This window comes from Lissotriton helveticus, chromosome 3_2, assembly GCF_964261635.1.
Source record: "Lissotriton helveticus chromosome 3_2, aLisHel1.1, whole genome shotgun sequence".
Lineage (NCBI taxonomy): Eukaryota > Metazoa > Chordata > Amphibia > Caudata > Salamandridae > Lissotriton > Lissotriton helveticus.
In genome coordinates, this window is record NC_136062.1 from 491,964,538 (window position 1) to 491,982,410 (window position 17,873).

The 17,873-nt window shown below is 52.2% G+C and overlaps 1 protein-coding gene across 11 annotated transcripts in view; it reads right to left on the reverse strand.

Moving 5' to 3' along the window:
• The window catches only part of MADD (MAP kinase activating death domain), an 853,817-nt gene that overhangs the window by 644,276 nt on the left and 191,668 nt on the right, over positions 1 to 17,873 (reverse strand). For 10 of the 11 annotated variants that reach the window (XM_078684455.1, XM_078684462.1, XM_078684460.1 and 7 more), the window contains exons 7-8: positions 17,558 to 17,638; positions 6,236 to 6,289 (exon numbers count right to left, since the gene is read on the reverse strand). In XM_078684455.1, coding sequence (XP_078540581.1) covers positions 6,236 to 6,289; positions 17,558 to 17,638 — 135 coding nt within the window. The remainder of the gene's footprint in view (positions 1 to 6,235; positions 6,290 to 17,557; positions 17,639 to 17,873) is intronic. The other variant, XM_078684463.1, reaches the window with a different exon arrangement.

Genomic DNA, 17,873 nt, shown 5'->3' on the forward strand with positions numbered 1-17,873 from the left:
AAGGCGAAAATCCCTTTATAGCGGACATTTGTAGGAGGGTCGAAACTTCGCACTGCAGTAGTTGTAACTGGTGGCAGACAGATTTTACTGGAGGAATCGCCTGGGATGGATGACAAACCGTTAAGGGTAACCATTTTCAGGGTATTCAATACCTATTGATCTTTTGTAATACTGCACCACTCCTGAAAATGATGGCCAATATTTCCTCCCCATGGTGTGGAGAACGTCGAGGGAGGTCGCGAATGTTCATTGCTTCGCCGGGGTCTTAGTGGAAGTAGAGGTCTGGCGCAGCGCTCCCCGCCGCATGTGCAGCGGCGACCTTGGTTGTGCACCCTGGGTTGATGTTGCTGCTGATGTTGAAACCATTGAGGGACTCAAACCCTCTGATGAGGAAGCCCGCCACTGTATGGCCTGCACCTGTGACAGACATCTTTTCCAGACCCACATCCTTCAGCGTGCCAAGTTCTGCATTCATCGTGACTATTTCGAGGCCTGTATGTGATCCAAAGAGTGAATTACCTGTAAATGGATGATTCAAAATGCATTGTGGAGCTTCAGGCTGGAGTGCAGTAAGTCGGAGCCAAGACTACCGTCTAGCACATATTCCATGGGCGTAAGCATGTGCCACAAAGGTTGCACCATCTGCCGGCGCACTAATCATCTGGTTCGCTACTAGACCTCCTTCCTCAAACTCCTGCCAACCTTCCTTGGGCATCTGGTCTTTGAACCTTTCATTAGAGTCCAAATAGGACCTACTGTAAAGCCCCAAGAGGGATGATGCACCTTATTCAGGAATCAGAGGTGCCACACACTTTTCTACCACAAGGATCTTGGGATCGGATTTCTTTATCTGGTGGGACAGTAGATGAAGACGCTACTGCATGGGTCTTCTTTGCTGCTCAATGATCACTGAACCCAGTGGAGGATCCCCCCACAAGAATAGTGGATCGTGCTCCGGTGCTTTGTATTTTTTTCTAAACCCTAGCAGGAGCTGACTTGATGGAGGCCGGCGTGAGGTAGGGGTCCAGCCGCAGCTGAATGAGCCCAGCCATCCAAGGCAGCAATGGTCTCAAAGCTGATCTCTGGTGTAGAGTCTCAAAAATGACTGATGATGTTGCAGGAGCAGAAGGCATGTCTATATTCAATTTATGTCAGTGTCTTACTGGTAATAACCATATGGGAGACAGATGCAAGAAGCTTCAGAGAGGGGAGATCTCTGGTCCCGCTGTTCTTGATGAGAATAAGGCGCTGTAGTCTGGGTGTCCTACGGCGTCGCTCTCTGTGTCCTCCTGTCAGGAGAAGGAGAAAAAGAGCCACTCAACGTCGATGGTGGCTTCTGTGCTGATCTTGACATTGATTCCCATCTCAACGGCGAGCACCACGGCGATAAGTCAGCGTTAAGCTCCTGAACTTCTCTCTAAATGCTGAGGATCTCCTCAATGTCGAATGTGACTCTTGTGAGTCTCCGTGTTTGGATTTTGGGCGCCTTCGAACTATCAGCGCCAGCAGAGAATGGTGCCCTGTCGACCCCATCTGTGTTTGTGCCTCGACGTTGAGCTGAAACCAAAGGCAAGTCTTGAGCCAACGTCGAACTTCACTAACAAGATGTCGATGGAACCCGGTGTCTTGACATCAGGTGTGGAAGGGATGATGGAGACCAGTGCCTCGATGTCATACGTCAACCACACCACATCGATGGGGACTGTCGTCTCTACGTTGACCGTCGTTGAGTTAACGTCAATGGAGACCGATGCCTCGATGTTGAACGCCGTTGGGTTGACACCAACGGAGATTTCCGTCTCAACATTGAAGCCAAAGGAGAACAACCTTGCGGCGTTGACCGTCGCTGGGTTGATGTCAATGAAGGGTGCTGGTCCGACGTCAATTGTTGTTGCGATGATGTGTCTTGTGCCGACAGCAAACGTAGATGATGACGTCAATTTTACTGCTGCTCGACAATGAGGGCTTCATTGTAGAGCGTGCTCTGTTTGACACCGTCGACGGTGGTGGTAACGTCGAAGGAGATACCTGCAAAGTTGGTCTGCTTTTCCTTGTTACTGGAGGCATTTTTGATGCAAAGCCCGACGCCGATGAAGAACACACAAGAATCTTACTTCTAGAGGTAGGTCTGGTTCTCCTTTTGTAATGTGACGAGGGTGATCTTCCTCTGGATCCAGCAGCCGACTTCGGGCTCTCCAAGAAACCTTACAGCAGATTCTCTCCCTATCCTTGAAAATGTGCCTGGATACGTTTTTACAATGCTGGCAGGTCTCAGGGAGACAAAGATTAAAACAGGCACCCATGCTGTATGTAGCCTTCTTTTTGCCACAAGAAGGGCAAAGATCAAAGAAGGACGTCATCTTTTGACAAGAGCTCAAACCCCAGGGTCCTGATTGAAGGAGCCAGACAGAAAAACTGACCTGTCACCCCTGCAGCATGATGTGAGGCATGTGGTCATGGCTCCCTTAGAGGCAGGGTGCCAGTTCTTTCATTTTTTCCTCCGTTATGTGTTTCCAATGCAGCCTATGGACTAATAATGCCTATCTTGTTCCAATGCAGCTCAATAAAGAGAGTACGAGTGTCTCTTTGCTTTCCTGTTTTGCTTCCTATAATTGAAATTAAGAGAATTAAAAGCAGATAGACTGAAACAAATACAATTTATGGAAGCATTGGCTAGCCTCACACATGGCCGGAATTCAATGCTTATGACTATTCACGAGGATCCCCTGGAAGAGAATAACCATCACAGTTTGCGTAACCAATTCAATCTTTCTGCCAGATTTGGTGTCATTCCATCCAGCAGTTTAGGCTGTAAAAGTGTCCAAAGGTCCTATAGAAATGAACTTTTTGACACCCCTCGCTTGACGGATCACCTCGAAACTTTTCATACACAACAAGAATCACCGGCACCAGAAGACAGAAAAAGTGATTTGTGCGATAATGGGGATGGAGAATGATCAAACCAGAGATGGACTAACAGAGAACAAAACGAAGGGGGAGCCGGTGGGTAGACTACATCAACCAAAGAGCTTCAGGCTACTAGAGAGAAAGAATATGCTATTTCTTCCAAACCTTTATCATCATGCAACACAGCGTCATGGAGGCTTTGGAGTGATCAAATCCTCCATCACTAGGCATGAATGTAATCAACAAGTTGATTTGAAGGGTGAAATGCTTGTGCACGGATTATAAACTCAGAGTTTGAAACACACAGGTTATTGCGGTAAGCGTTTTGTAGTGATACAAAACATGAATTCTATTCTCAGTGAGAATAAATCCCTTGTGACCCGGGGAGAGCACCCAGAGAACAGAGCAAGATGAACTAAATAATAGTTATCAGGATGCTGCTCAGAGTGGAGGGTCCTTCATCTTTTGTCTGAGAGTTAAGAACAGAGTCCAGAATAAACACAGAAAGACTGGACGGTACACCACACAATCCACATCAGTCATGGGTACCTAAGTCTAGTCACGATCACCCTTGATAGCAAAGAGACTGGAAAGACCACATTCAGGGGTTGTACAAATGGACACCATGGAAGTCAACGGTACGGGCACAGATGAAGAAAACAGAAATGGCATTTCTCCATGAAAAATATGGTGTAGCTCTAGTAGATGTTCCTTATAGACTCTGAGAAATATAAAAATGCTGACGCAGAGTCCGAAAAACAGAAATTTCTCTCTGAATGAAGTGTTGCTGATAAAATGGAGTGAAGTTTATAGAAATCTTTGAACTTAACAGACCAACATTAGCGGATCTGCTCTGATGGGGTGGATGTTTTCTTGGGTTGTGGACAGCCAAGCTGTTGACCCAGTAAACACACCCTCAAAACCTACAGACAGCACTTATAGTATTGTAAGAGAATGTCAAGACACCACATACCTTTGTCATGCGGGACAAAGGGCTGCATACTACACAGCATTTTATCTCCATAGGGACGAAGGCAAGAATCAACTTGTAAAAAACAGATAATATACAATTCACTGCCTCCTTGCGAAGAAGGCCATAGGGCGGCACAAGATGTCCCACGGCACCCTCAATGGCACGAAAGTAATATGGCGCCTTGCTAAAAATGTCTGGTACTACGCTGTGGCTAAAGGTTTGAAGTTCCAAACGAGTGGTTAAGGATTTCAAGACTGAAGAAACTACAGAGGGATTCTGCACTGGCACAAGCTTTAACAGCAGTCCTCTTCTCCAGACGTCCTACTCTACAAAGACCCACATGCAAAATCTGCGTCCTCCGATCCCCGAAGAACAATCCAACAAACAACCAGTACCTACAGACTTTACTGAAGGGGCAGCAATCAAACCGCGTGCACAGCCCACTTTATTCGTATCGTCTAAAGACAAATTGCACACAATTAACCAGTTGTATGCTCGCACACATGTAGGACTTTACAACACAGTCCAATCTACAAATGTGTCTTTACAATGCATTCCTGTACCACGCAAGTCGTTACGACCTGCCTTAGGGAAAGTGATGGACTTGGGAATAGTATAATTTACTATTCGAACTCCAATCGGAGCAACCGAAGGGAAAGTGCTGGACTTAAAGCCCAACATCTATCAAACAATGCTTTCCGTAAGGCAAGTCACTGTAATGACTTGCGTGGTAAAGGATTGCGTTGTATAGGCGCATTCGTGTTTCAGACTGCGTTATAAAGGCACAGCGTGGTTCGAGCGCGTTGAGGCTGTTTCTCCAACTACCCATCACCAAACACCCCTTCCCACATTCACAGAAAATACTACAGAGAACTAAATAAAACTAGATTCCAGGCTGGACTGCATGAGATGCTTTTTCAACACATTCCATTATTCAATCACAAACGAAACATTAACTATGCCCCGATCCCAATGTGCTAAACCCAAACAGAGCTCAGACTCCAGCGAATAATACATGTCACGCCGACTCATAGGGCATGAAGGAAAAACTCCCTGCATAAGCGCAGTGTAATGACATTAAAAAAATAACCCCATTGCCCCTTGCACGTCTATATGTACTCTGAATGCCCATGCATAAGGTACAAGCATTGGCAATCGCAATAGGTCTGGTTGTGACTTCTGGCTTTGTTTGTGCTTGGTTTTAAACACTATGCAAGGGCACCACTTTGTGTATGAGCGCACACTGTATAACAGCAGAATGACAACACTCACAAAGGTTAGTGATGATGTGGGTTGACCCTGTTCCCCATCCCGTATGCAGCGGTGGGAACAGAAATATGAATGACACACTAACAGACCAATGGGTGAACGGAGCTGGCTGAAAGCCCCTATAAGATTATATATAATTGTATTTGAATTGAAAAGTCTCGCCTAAAGCCAGACCATATGAGCAAACTGCCTGCAACACAAGAGCCACATAGAAAGGAAACATGTACAGCCCTGCTCCAGACTGTTCCTCTCGGCACATGACAACACACATCCACAGCACCCCTAAGAAGAACCACCACTAACATGCCTTACCCCCAAAAGGAAGTCACACATCTCTTTGACAGACAGAGCACTCATTCTTTCCACATGGCATCTGACAGACAGACACACATCTCCCTCCCCACAAACCCAACATGCACACAAGTCGAAGTCCCAAATCAAGCTACAATCAAATACTAAGGGTGTGCTTTACAAGTGGGTAGGAAGAGGATACACGCTAGAATAGCACTAGAAATACCCCCCTCCCCCTCCATGCGCTCCCTACCCATTGTTGGCAGCAGGTCCACTGAATCGCCAAGACAGGAGGGAGTTGTCAGGGCAGCCATTGGTACCCACAAGTGGAGGGGGCAGTTTGTGTGGGATCTCTACATGTGGCAGTTCATCCTCTACCACTGTGGCAGCTGTTTCCTTTGCCACACAAGCAGCTGGACGGTCCATTTCAAACGTAAGTCGCCCCCTAAGCAACAAGTAATACACACCTATGCTATTCATGGCACACCAGGAATATGGGCACAGAATGCTATGCACAAACGATGCACTGAAGATGGGACACACTCTAATGTCAAACAACATACCTTCTAACACAGTGCAGAATAAATGGCTGAAGAACAGAGGATGTGTGTGAGATCCACTCCCAAGTTGCATGAGAGTACACACCAATCCATAAATTTCATTTCCAGATTGCCCATCCCAGTGCCCCCACCCTCTCTTACAAACACCCATGCAAAGTGACAAATAAAACAGCCAACTGAATAAAAGCAAAAAGTAAACAAAAACTGAGCAAATTAATGAGAAAAATAAATCAACCTGATTGTCGGATGCGAGCAGCTGCTGGGTGATGGCAGTCATACTGACCAGACACTGGAGGGAAGATGGAGACCACATGACAACACCAGCGGCAACCAGCGAGACAAGAGCACACGAGCACAGAGAGACAGATGAGGGGGACACCCAGGACAAATGAAAAACAAAACACAATCACGTTAGTAGCTGAAACAACATCAATTTTCCTTCAAACTGTTTGCACTGTGTGGAAAGAGGCTCACATTGCAGCCCTCCTGTGAACGTCAGACCTATCGCATCAGCACCCAATCACCAGTGGGCAGCGTACGCTGAATTCATAGAATGATACTCCTGCCTCATGTAGTGTGTACATCTGACCTGTAATCACATGGCTCAGGGTCACAAGGCTGTGTACACAGAAGCCATGACCTGCCCCTCCACCTCCCTACACTGTTTACATGTGACCTGTACCCAGATCCCACAGCGACACAAGGCTGTGTACACAGAAGCCATGACCTGCCCCTCCACCTCCCTACACGGTTTACATGTGACCTGTACCCAGATCCCACAGCGACAAGGCTGTGTACACAGAAGCCATGACCTGCCCCTCCACCTCCCTACACGGTTTACATGTGACCTGTACCCAGATCCCACAGCGACACAAGGCTGTGTACGCTGAAGCCATGACCTGCCCCTCCACCTCCCTACACGGTTTACATGTGACCTGTACCCAGATCCCACAGCGACACAAGGCTGTGTACGCTGAAGCCATGACCTGCCCCTCCACCTTCCTACACGGTTTACATGTGACCTGTACCCAGATCCCACAGCGACACAAGGCTGTGTACGCTGAAGCCATGACCTGCCCCTCCACCTTCCTACACGGTTTACATGTGACCTGTACCCAGATCCCACAGCGACACAAGGCTGTGTACGCAGAAGCCATGACCTGCCCCTCCACCTCCCTACACGGTTTACATGTGACCTGTACCCATATCCCACAGCGACACAAGGCTGTGTACGCTGAAGCCATGACCTGCCCCTCCACCTTCCTACACGGTTTACATGTGACCTGTACCCAGATCCCACAGCGACAAGGCTGTGTACACAGAAGCCATGACCTGACCCTCCAGCTCCCTACACGGTTTACATGTGACCTGTACCCAGATCCCACAGCGACACAAGGCTGTGTACGCTGAAGCCATGACCTGCCCCTCCACCTTCCTACACGGTTTACATGTGACCTGTACCCAGATCCCACAGCGACACAAGGCTGTGTACGCTGAAGCCATGACCTGCCCCTCCACCTTCCTACACGGTTTACATGTGACCTGTACCCAGATCCCACAGCGACACAAGGCTGTGTACGCTGAAGCCATGACCTGCCCCTCCACCTCCCTACACGGTTTACATGTGACCTGTACCCAGGTCCCACAGCGACACAAGGCAGTGTACGCTGAAGCCATGACCTGCCCCTCCACCTCCCTACACGGTTTACATGTGACCTGTACCCAGATCCCACAGCGACACAAGGCTGTGTACGCAGAAGCCATGACCTGCCCCTCCACCTCCCTACACGGTTTACATGTGACCTGTACCCAGATCCCACAGCGACACAAGGCTGTGTACGCTGAAGCCATGACCTGCCCCTCCACCTCCCTACACGGTTTACATGTGACCTGTACCCAGATCCCACAGCGACACAAGGCTGTGTACGCAGAAGCCATGACCTGCCCCTCCACCTCCCTACACGGTTTACATGTGACCTGTACCCAGATCCCACAGCGACACAAGGCTGTGTACGCTGAAGCCATGACCTGCCCCTCCACCTCCCTACACGGTTTACATGTGACCTGTACCCAGATCCCACAGCGACACAAGGCTGTGTACGCTGAAGCCATGACCTGCCCCTCCACCTCCCTACACGGTTTACATGTGACCTGGACCCAGATCCCACAGCGACACAAGGCTGTGTACGCTGAAGCCATGACCTGACCCTCCAGCTCCCTACACGGTTTACATGTGACCTGTACCCAGATCCCACAGCGACACAAGGCTGTGTACGCTGAAGCCATGACCTGCCCCTCCACCTTCCTACACGGTTTACATGTGACCTGTAACCAGATCCCACAGCGACACAAGGCTGTGTACGCTGAAGCCATGACCTGCCCCTCCACCTCCCTACACGGTTTACATGTGACCTGTACCCAGATCCCACAGCGACACAAGGCTGTGTACGCTGAAGCCATGACCTGCCCCTCCACCTTCCTACACTGTTTACATGTGACCTGTACCCAGATCCCACAGCGACAAGGCTGTGTACACAGAAGCCATGACCTGCCCCTCGACCTTCCTACACTGTTTACATGTGACCTGTACCCAGATCCCACAGCGACACAAGGCTGTGTACGCTGAAGCCATGACCTGACCCTCCAGCTCCCTACACTGGTTACATGTGACCTGTACCCAGATCCCACAGCGACACAAGGCTGTGTACGCAGAAGCCATGACCTGCCCCTCCACCTCCCTACACGGTTTACATGTGACCTGTACCCAGATCCCACAGCGACACAAGGCTGTGTACGCTGAAGCCATGACCTGACCCTCCAGCTCCCTACACTGTTTACATGTGACCTGTACCCAGATCCCACAGCGACACAAGGCTGTGTACGCAGAAGCCATGACCTGCCCCTCCACCTCCCTACACGGTTTACATGTGACCTGTACCCAGATCCCACAGCGACACAAGGCTGTGTACGCTGAAGCCATGACCTGACCCTCCAGCTCCCTACACTGTTTACATGTGACCTGCACCCAGATCCCACAGCGACACAAGGCTGTGTACGCAGAAGCCATGACCTGCCCCTCCACCTCCCTACACGGTTTACATGTGACCTGTACCCAGATCCCACAGCGACACAAGGCTGTGTACGCTGAAGCCATGACCTGACCCTCCAGCTCCCTACACTGTTTACATGTGACCTGTACCCAGATCCCACAGCGACACAAGGCTGTGTACGCAGAAGCCATGACCTGCCCCTCCACCTCCCTACACGGTTTACATGTGACCTGTACCCAGATCCCACAGCGACACAAGGCTGTGTACGCTGAAGCCATGACCTGACCCTCCAGCTCCCTACACTGTTTACATGTGACCTGTACCCAGATCCCACAGCGACACAAGGCTGTGTACGCTGAAGCCATGACCTGACCCTCCAGCTCCCTACACTGTTTACATGTGACCTGTACCCAGATCCCACAGCGACACAAGGCTGTGTACGCTGAAGCCATGACCTGCCCCTCCACCTTCCTACACGGTTTACATGTGACCTGTACCCAGATCCCACAGCGACACAAGGCTGTGTACGCTGAAGCCATGACCTGCCCCTCCACCTCCCTACACGGTTTACATGTGACCTGTACCCAGATCCCACAGCGACACAAGGCAGTGTACGCTGAAGCCATGACCTGCCCCTCCACCTCCCTACACGGTTTACATGTGACCTGTACCCAGATCCCACAGCGACACAAGGCTGTGTACGCTGAAGCCATGACCTGCCCCTCCACCTCCCTACACTATTTACATGTGACCTGGACCCAGATCCCACAGCGACACAAGGCTGTGTACGCTGAAGCCATGACCTGACCCTCCAGCTCCCTACACGGTTTACATGTGACCTGTACCCAGATCCCACAGCGACACAAGGCTGTGTACGCTGAAGCCATGACCTGCCCCTCCACCTTCCTACACGGTTTACATGTGACCTGTAACCAGATCCCACAGCGACACAAGGCTGTGTACGCTGAAGCCATGACCTGCCCCTCCCACCTCCCTACACGGTTTACATGTGACCTGTACCCAGATCCCACAGCGACACAAGGCTGTGTACGCTGAAGCCATGACCTGCCCCTCCACCTTCCTACACTGTTTACATGTGACCTGTACCCAGATCCCACAGCGACAAGGCTGTGTACACAGAAGCCATGACCTGCCCCTCGACCTTCCTACACTGTTTACATGTGACCTGTACCCAGATCCCACAGCGACACAAGGCTGTGTACACAGAAGCCATGACCTGCCCCTCCACCTCCCTACACTGGTTACATGTAACCTGTACCCAGATCCCACAGCGACACAAGGCTGTGTACGCTGAAGCCATGACCTGACCCTCCAGCTCCCTACACTGGTTACATGTGACCTGTACCCAGATCCCACAGCGACACAAGGCTGTGTACGCAGAAGCCATGACCTGCCCCTCCACCTCCCTACACGTTTACATGTGACCTGTACCCAGATCCCACAGCGACACAAGGCTGTGTACGCTGAAGCCATGACCTGACCCTCCAGCTCCCTACACTGTTTACATGTGACCTGTACCCAGATCCCACAGCGACACAAGGCTGTGTACGCAGAAGCCATGACCTGCCCCTCCACCTCCCTACACGGTTTACATGTGACCTGTACCCAGATCCCACAGCGACACAAGGCTGTGTACGCTGAAGCCATGACCTGACCCTCCAGCTCCCTACACTGTTTACATGTGACCTGCACCCAGATCCCACAGCGACACAAGGCTGTGTACGCAGAAGCCATGACCTGCCCCTCCACCTCCCTACACGGTTTACATGTGACCTGTACCCAGATCCCACAGCGACACAAGGCTGTGTACGCTGAAGCCATGACCTGACCCTCCAGCTCCCTACACTGTTTACATGTGACCTGTACCCAGATCCCACAGCGACACAAGGCTGTGTACGCAGAAGCCATGACCTGCCCCTCCACCTCCCTACACAGTTTACATCTGACCTGTACCCAGATCCCACAGCGACACAAGGCTGTGTACGCTGAAGCCATGACCTGACCCTCCAGCTCCCTACACTGTTTACATGTGACCTGTACCCAGATCCCACAGCGACACAAGGCTGTGTACGCAGAAGCCATGACCTGCCCCTCCACCTCCCTACACGGTTTACATGTGACCTGTACCCAGATCCCACAGCGACACAAGGCTGTGTACGCTGAAGCCATGACCTGACCCTCCAGCTCCCTACACTGTTTACATGTGACCTGTACCCAGATCCCACAGCGACACAAGGCTGTGTACGCTGAAGCCATGACCTGACCCTCCAGCTCCCTACACTGTTTACATGTGACCTGTACCCAGATCCCACAGCGACACAAGGCTGTGTACGCTGAAGCCATGACCTGACCCTCCAGCTCCCTACACTGTTTACATGTGACCTGTACCTAGATCCCACAGCGACACAAGGCTGTGTACGCTGAAGCCATGACCTGACCCTCCAGCTCCCTACACTGTTTACATGTGACCTGTACCCAGATCCCACAGCGACACAAGGCTGTGTACGCAGAAGCCATGACCTGCCCCTCCACCTCCCTACACGGTTTACATGTGACCTGTACCCAGATCCCACAGCGACACAAGGCTGTGTACACAGAAGCCATGACCTGCCCCTCCACCTCCCTACACTGGTTACATGTAACCTGTACCCAGATCCCACAGCGACACAAGGCTGTGTACGCTGAAGCCATGACCTGACCCTCCAGCTCCCTACACTGGTTACATGTAACCTGTACCCAGATCCCACAGCGACACAAGGCTGTGTACGCTGAAGCCATGACCTGCCCCTCCACCTCCCTACACTGTTTACATGTGACCTGTACCCAGATCCCACAGCGACACAAGGCTGTGTACGCTGAAGCCATGACCTGCCCCTCCACCTCCCTACACGGTTTACATGTGACCTGTACCCAGATCCCACAGCGACACAAGGCTGTGTACACAGAAGCCATGACCTGCCCCTCCACCTCCCTACACTGGTTACATGTAACCTGTACCCAGATCCCACAGCGACACAAGGCTGTGTACGCTGAAGCCATGACCTGACCCTCCAGCTCCCTACACTGGTTACATGTAACCTGTACCCAGATCCCACAGCGACACAAGGCTGTGTACGCTGAAGCCATGACCTGCCCCTCCACCTCCCTACACTGGTTACATGTGACCTGTACCCAGATCCCACAGCGACACAAGGCTGTGTACGCTGAAGCCATGACCTGACCCTCCTGCACTGTGTATATGAGCACTGTATATATGTGACCTATGACCACAGCATCAACTGGCTGTGAACATGGAGACCCCCCACGATGTGTACGTCTGACCTGTAACCACCAGCCATAACCGGACCTTCCAGTACCCAAGCTCCTTTGCTTTGCAGTTTGGTTCTTCCTATGTCTCCCTCATCTCCCTGAGGCTGCCTGACCTTATTCTATAGTGTGCTTTACTACTGCAGCTCTTATTTTACCAGTTTTATCCTGGTTTAGCATGTTTTCTGTGGAGGACCCGCTGCCCTGCCCCACTGGGCGTACTGGCTCATGGTGTCTGCTTCCCCGCCTCATTGACCTTAAAATGGTGGCTGCAGAGCGGACGCACCCCTTGAAGCTCACTGCCTGGACCTGTGTGGTCCACTTTGTATTGCTTTTATCCTGACTTACCTGTTTTATTACCTTATATTGTCCGAGCTTCTGGTCTTAGACCATATGATGTCTGGCCCTTCCATAATAAGCCTCAGTTTTACCTTTACTTTGCTGTTAGTTAGTTTTCTTGTATTTTTCCCATCGAGGTTGCCTGGCCTCGTTTTATCATTTGTTTTATTACTGTAAATGTAGCTTGTTATTTTGCCAGTTTTATGTGTAATCCTTATTTTCTGACCCCAAGCCCTAAGGCTAACCCCTCAAAAGTAGAGGGCGATTTCAGCCACTACTGATGAAAATTACAACTTTTACTGCTCGAGTGCCTGTTCTCATTCCACTCTTGTCCCCTTGAGGGCCTGGAACGCCTTCACACACCCAAGGCTGTTGCACCCATGGGTCTTCGTCTCTACATCAATGACCGTTCAATCTCCGAACATCAAAGCGTGTTGTGGGACCTTCTAGACTACCATGTTCCAGACAGACTCCATCACAGAGGCAGGGCTCAGCAACTCCTCCAATCCAGATATCCCTAGAGCATCGTTAGATTGGTTGGATTACATCACCTTCAAACTTCTCACTGGAAAACCCCTTCCTCTCTGCAGAACCCTTACATACCTCATTGGCCCTAAGAAAGACTTTGTTTTTTATACCTCTGAACTCGCGGACCTCCTGCCACGCCTCATCTCAGCCTTCAACACCACAACATGATCATCATAGGTGACTTCAATATTTACCTAAACTTGTCCAGTGCCAGACTCCCAGCCATTCCTGGACGGCCTGGCCACTCCTGGACTCCAGCACCTGGTCACTGGTCCTATCCACCATCTTTATCATCTCAGGCCTCTCTCTTCTGCCCCTTGGCCAACAGCCAGGTCAGGCCACGTCCTACTCGCCTCCATCCCACTTTCTCTGCCCCTTCTGGGGGGCATCCACGGCAATCAAACCATCCCATCCAGATCTTGGAAACTTTTTCTTCTGGCAAACTCACCGAACCACAGGCTGACTCCCCCGCCCTCCTTTAATCAGTGAACAACAATATAGTGGTTAACACCTAAAATGAATGGGTTTCTAACCCAATTGATTACACTGATACCCTGAGACAACTTCGTAGGCCTTGCATAAAATTCCCTTGGCAAACTGTTACTCTGACAATTTCTGAGAAATGAAGCGCTGGTGCAGGGGTGTTTGTACACACCTGGAGACACACTCATAATGACTGACAGGGCAGCTTATAAAGCGGTCCTCGATAATTACCATAGGCAAATCAGGCTGCCCTGCTGCCTCCAACTTGTGAATTGTTCAGCACATTTACAACTCTTCCTCAGAGATCTTTGGAATCATCAGTGAGTTCTCCCAGCCTACGGCCTGCATGGGCGCGAGTTTTCCCGGCCTACGGCCTGCATGGGCGCGAGTTTTCCCGGCCTACGGCCTGCATGGGCGCGAGTTTTCCCAGCCTACAGCCTGCATGGGCGCGAGTTTTCCCAGCCTACAGCCTGCATGGGCGCAAGTTTTCCCGGCCTACGGCCTGCATGGACGTGAGTTCTCCTGGCCTATGATCTGCATGGACGTGAGTTCTCCCAGCCAACGGCCTGCATGGACGTGAGTTCTCCCAGCCTACGGCCTCCATGGGCGTGAGTTCTCCCAGCCTACGGCCTGCATGTACGTGAGTTCTCCCAGCCTACGGCCTGCATGGACGCGAGTTCTCCCAGCCTACGGCCTGCATGGGCGTGAGTTCTCCCAGCCTACGGCCTGCATGTACGTGAGTTCTCCCAGCCTACGGCCTGCATGGACGTGAGTTCTCCCAGCCTACGGCCTGCATGGACGTGAGTTCTCCCAGCCTACGGCCTGCATGGACGTGAGTTCTCCCAGCCTACGGCCTGCATGGACGTGAGTTCTCCCAGCCTACGGCCTGCATGGACGTGAGTTCTCCCAGCCTACGGCCTGCATGGACGTGAGTTCTCCCAGCCTACGGCCTGCATGGACGTGAGTTCTTCCAGCCTACGGCCTGCATGGAAGTGAGTTCTCCCAGCCTACGGCCTGCATGGACGCGAGTTCTCCCAGCCTACGGCCTGCATGGGCGTGAGTTCTCCCAGCCTACGGCCTGCATGGGCGTGAGTTCTCCCAGCCTACGGCCTGCATGGACGTGAGTTCTCCCAGCCTACGGCCTGCATGGGCGTGAGTTCTCCCAGCCTACGGCCTGCATGGACGTGAGTTCTCCCAGCCTACGGCCTGCATGGATGCGAGTTCTCCCAGCCTACGGCCTGCATGGACGCGAGTTCTCCCAGCCTACGGCCTGCATGGACGCGAGTTCTCCCAGCCTACGGCCTGCATGGACGCGAGTTCTCCCAGCCTACGGCCTGCATGGACGCGAGTTCTCCCAGCCTACGGCCTGCATGGACGCGAGTTCTCCCAGCCTACGGCCTGCATGGACGCGAGTTCTCCCAGCCTACGGCCTGCATGGACGCGAGTTCTCCCAGCCTACGGCCAGCATGGACGCGAGTTCTCCCAGCCTACGGCCTGCATGGACGCGAGTTCTCCCAGCCTACGGCCTGCATGGACGCGAGTTCTCCCAGCCTACGGCCTGCATGGACGTGAGTTCTCCCAGCCTACGGCCTGCATGGAAGTGAGTTCTCCCAGCCTACGGCCTGCATGGGCGTGAGTTCTCCCAGCCTACGGCCTGCATGGACGCGAGTTCTCCCAGCCTACGGCCTGCATGGGCGTGAGTTCTCCCAGCCTACGGCCTGCATGGGCGCGAGTTCTCCCAGCCTACGGCCTGCATGGACGCGAGTTCTCCCAGCCTACGGCCTGCATGGACGCGAGTTCTCCCAGCCTACGGCCTGCATGGACGCGAGTTCTCCCAGCCTACGGCCTGCATGGACGCGAGTTCTCCCAGCCTACGGCCTGCATGGACGTGAGTTCTCCCAGCCTACGGCCTGCATGGACGTGAGTTCTCCCAGCCTACGGCCTGCATGGACGTGAGTTCTCCCAGCCTACGGCCTGCATGGACGTGAGTTCTCCCAGCCTACGGCCTGCATGGACGTGAGTTCTCCCAGCCTACGGCCTGCATGGACGCGAGTTCTCCCAGCCTACGGCCTGCATGGACGCGAGTTCTCCCAGCCTACGGCCTGCATGGACGTGAGTTCTCCCAGCCTACGGCCTGCATGGACGCGAGTTCTCCCAGCCTACGGCCTGCATGGACGTGAGTTCTCCCAGCCTACGGCCTGCATGGGCGTGAGTTCTCCCAGCCTACGGCCAGCATGGCCGTGAGTTCTCCCAGCCTATGGCGTGTATGGGCGTGAGTTCTCCCAGCCTACGGCCTGCATGGACGCGAGTTCTCCCAGCCTACGGCCTGCATGGACGTGAGTTCTCCCAGCCTACGGCCTGCATGGGCGTGAGTTCTCCAAGCCTACGGCCAGCATGGGCGTGAGTTCTCCCAGCCTATGGCGTGTATGGGCGTGAGTTCTCCCAGCCTACGGCCTGCATGGACGCGAGTTCTCCCAGCCTACGGCCTGCATGGGCGCGAGTTCTCCCAGCCTACGGCCTGCATGGGCGTGAGTTCTCCCAGCCTACGGCCTGCATGGGCGTGAGTTCTCCCAGCCTACGGCCTGCATGGGCGTGAGTTCTCCCAGCCTACGGCCTGCATGGGCGCGAGTTCTCCCAGCCTACGGCCTGCATGGGCGTGAGTTCTCCCAGCCTACGGCCTGCATGGGCGTGAGTTCTCCCAGCCTACGGCCTGCATGGGCGTGAGTTCTCCCAGCCTACGGCCTGCATGGGCGTGAATTCTCCCAGCCTCCGGCCTGCACGGGCGTTAGCTCTCCCAGCAACACATAGCCTCAACCTCCACATGTGCTGTTTGTGTGAGGCACGACCTTGTCCTCCAGCACCACAGGCGGTGCATGTCAAACGGATAGCCTCAACCTCCACCTGTGCTGTGTGTATGAGGCATGAACTCATCCCGCAGCACCACAGGCAGTGCACGTGCAATGGATCACCTCAACCGCCACCTGCGCTGTGTATGTGAGGCATGAACTCATCCTCAAACACGTCCAATCCTTAAACTCAACCTCCAGCACACATGAACGGGGTGACTTTATACAGCAGCACCACTGACTGCGTGCCCATCGAAGCTTCACCTCATCCTCCAGCATTCCATGGCAGTGTAAGATAAGCTATAACTTCCTCCTCCAGCACCAGAAATTTCTAAAGGTCAAACTTGCTCTCTAAATGAAACCCAGTCCAACTTTGATAGATTTTATTCCTTAATCACAAATTATGTGTCAAAAAGTTACAGGTAAATAGAAAATCTAACATCACGAAAACAAATCAAAACCCAGGACTATTTTCAAGGGGGAGATTAAGATGCTCCATCTTAACAATTAACATCTTTATATTCTACTGAGCCAAAATCTCCCTGTGCCAAGAAGAAGGAAGTAAGAGAACATAAGGTGCGTCTTCAGGGGTTGACATCGGTCACTTAGCTGCAAGACTTTGCTCTATTCGAAGCAACAACACAGGCCCCCAGATGAGAGGAAGCAGCTTATAAATGTGTACTGTCTGCAATGTAAGATGCTCACCATATACTCAAGCAAACAGCGCTTGATCAATAATTAACTTATCAATTGATAAAAATATGTCCTGCACTAGGAGGACTTATGGGAGGACAATCAACAACTACGAACGCAGTTTACAAGACTACAACACATTTGGCAGACTACGCACCATTTGTAAAAGCCTTGTACTAGTCCATGCGAACGTGCGTAAGTGGGAACAACAGTAAGACTGGACTTTGGTCTAAGAGACTTTGTATTCTTCCTCAACACCAGACTCTTCCCCTCCTCGTCCACTGCATTTACCTGCTTTAGATGCTTCTTCAGCTCCTGGGACTCTGGCTCGGGCAATCCTGGAAGGTACTCGGCGTTGGTTGGTGCGATCACCTGCACAGAAAAGAGAAGTCTTGAGGGCCCCCAGTTGGTGACAGTGCAGCTACCAGGCCTTGCTCACACTCTTGGGGTGGTGAGGATTGTTGGAAGGGTGAATGAGAGCAGGCTTTGGAGAAATGAACTACAGACCCATACAGTAAGAGGGAAAGTTGCAGGGGGCAGTGTTTACTAGAAATGGAAGCCAGGGATGAAAGCTGAAGGGGCAAATGATTAGGTAGAGCAGTGAGAA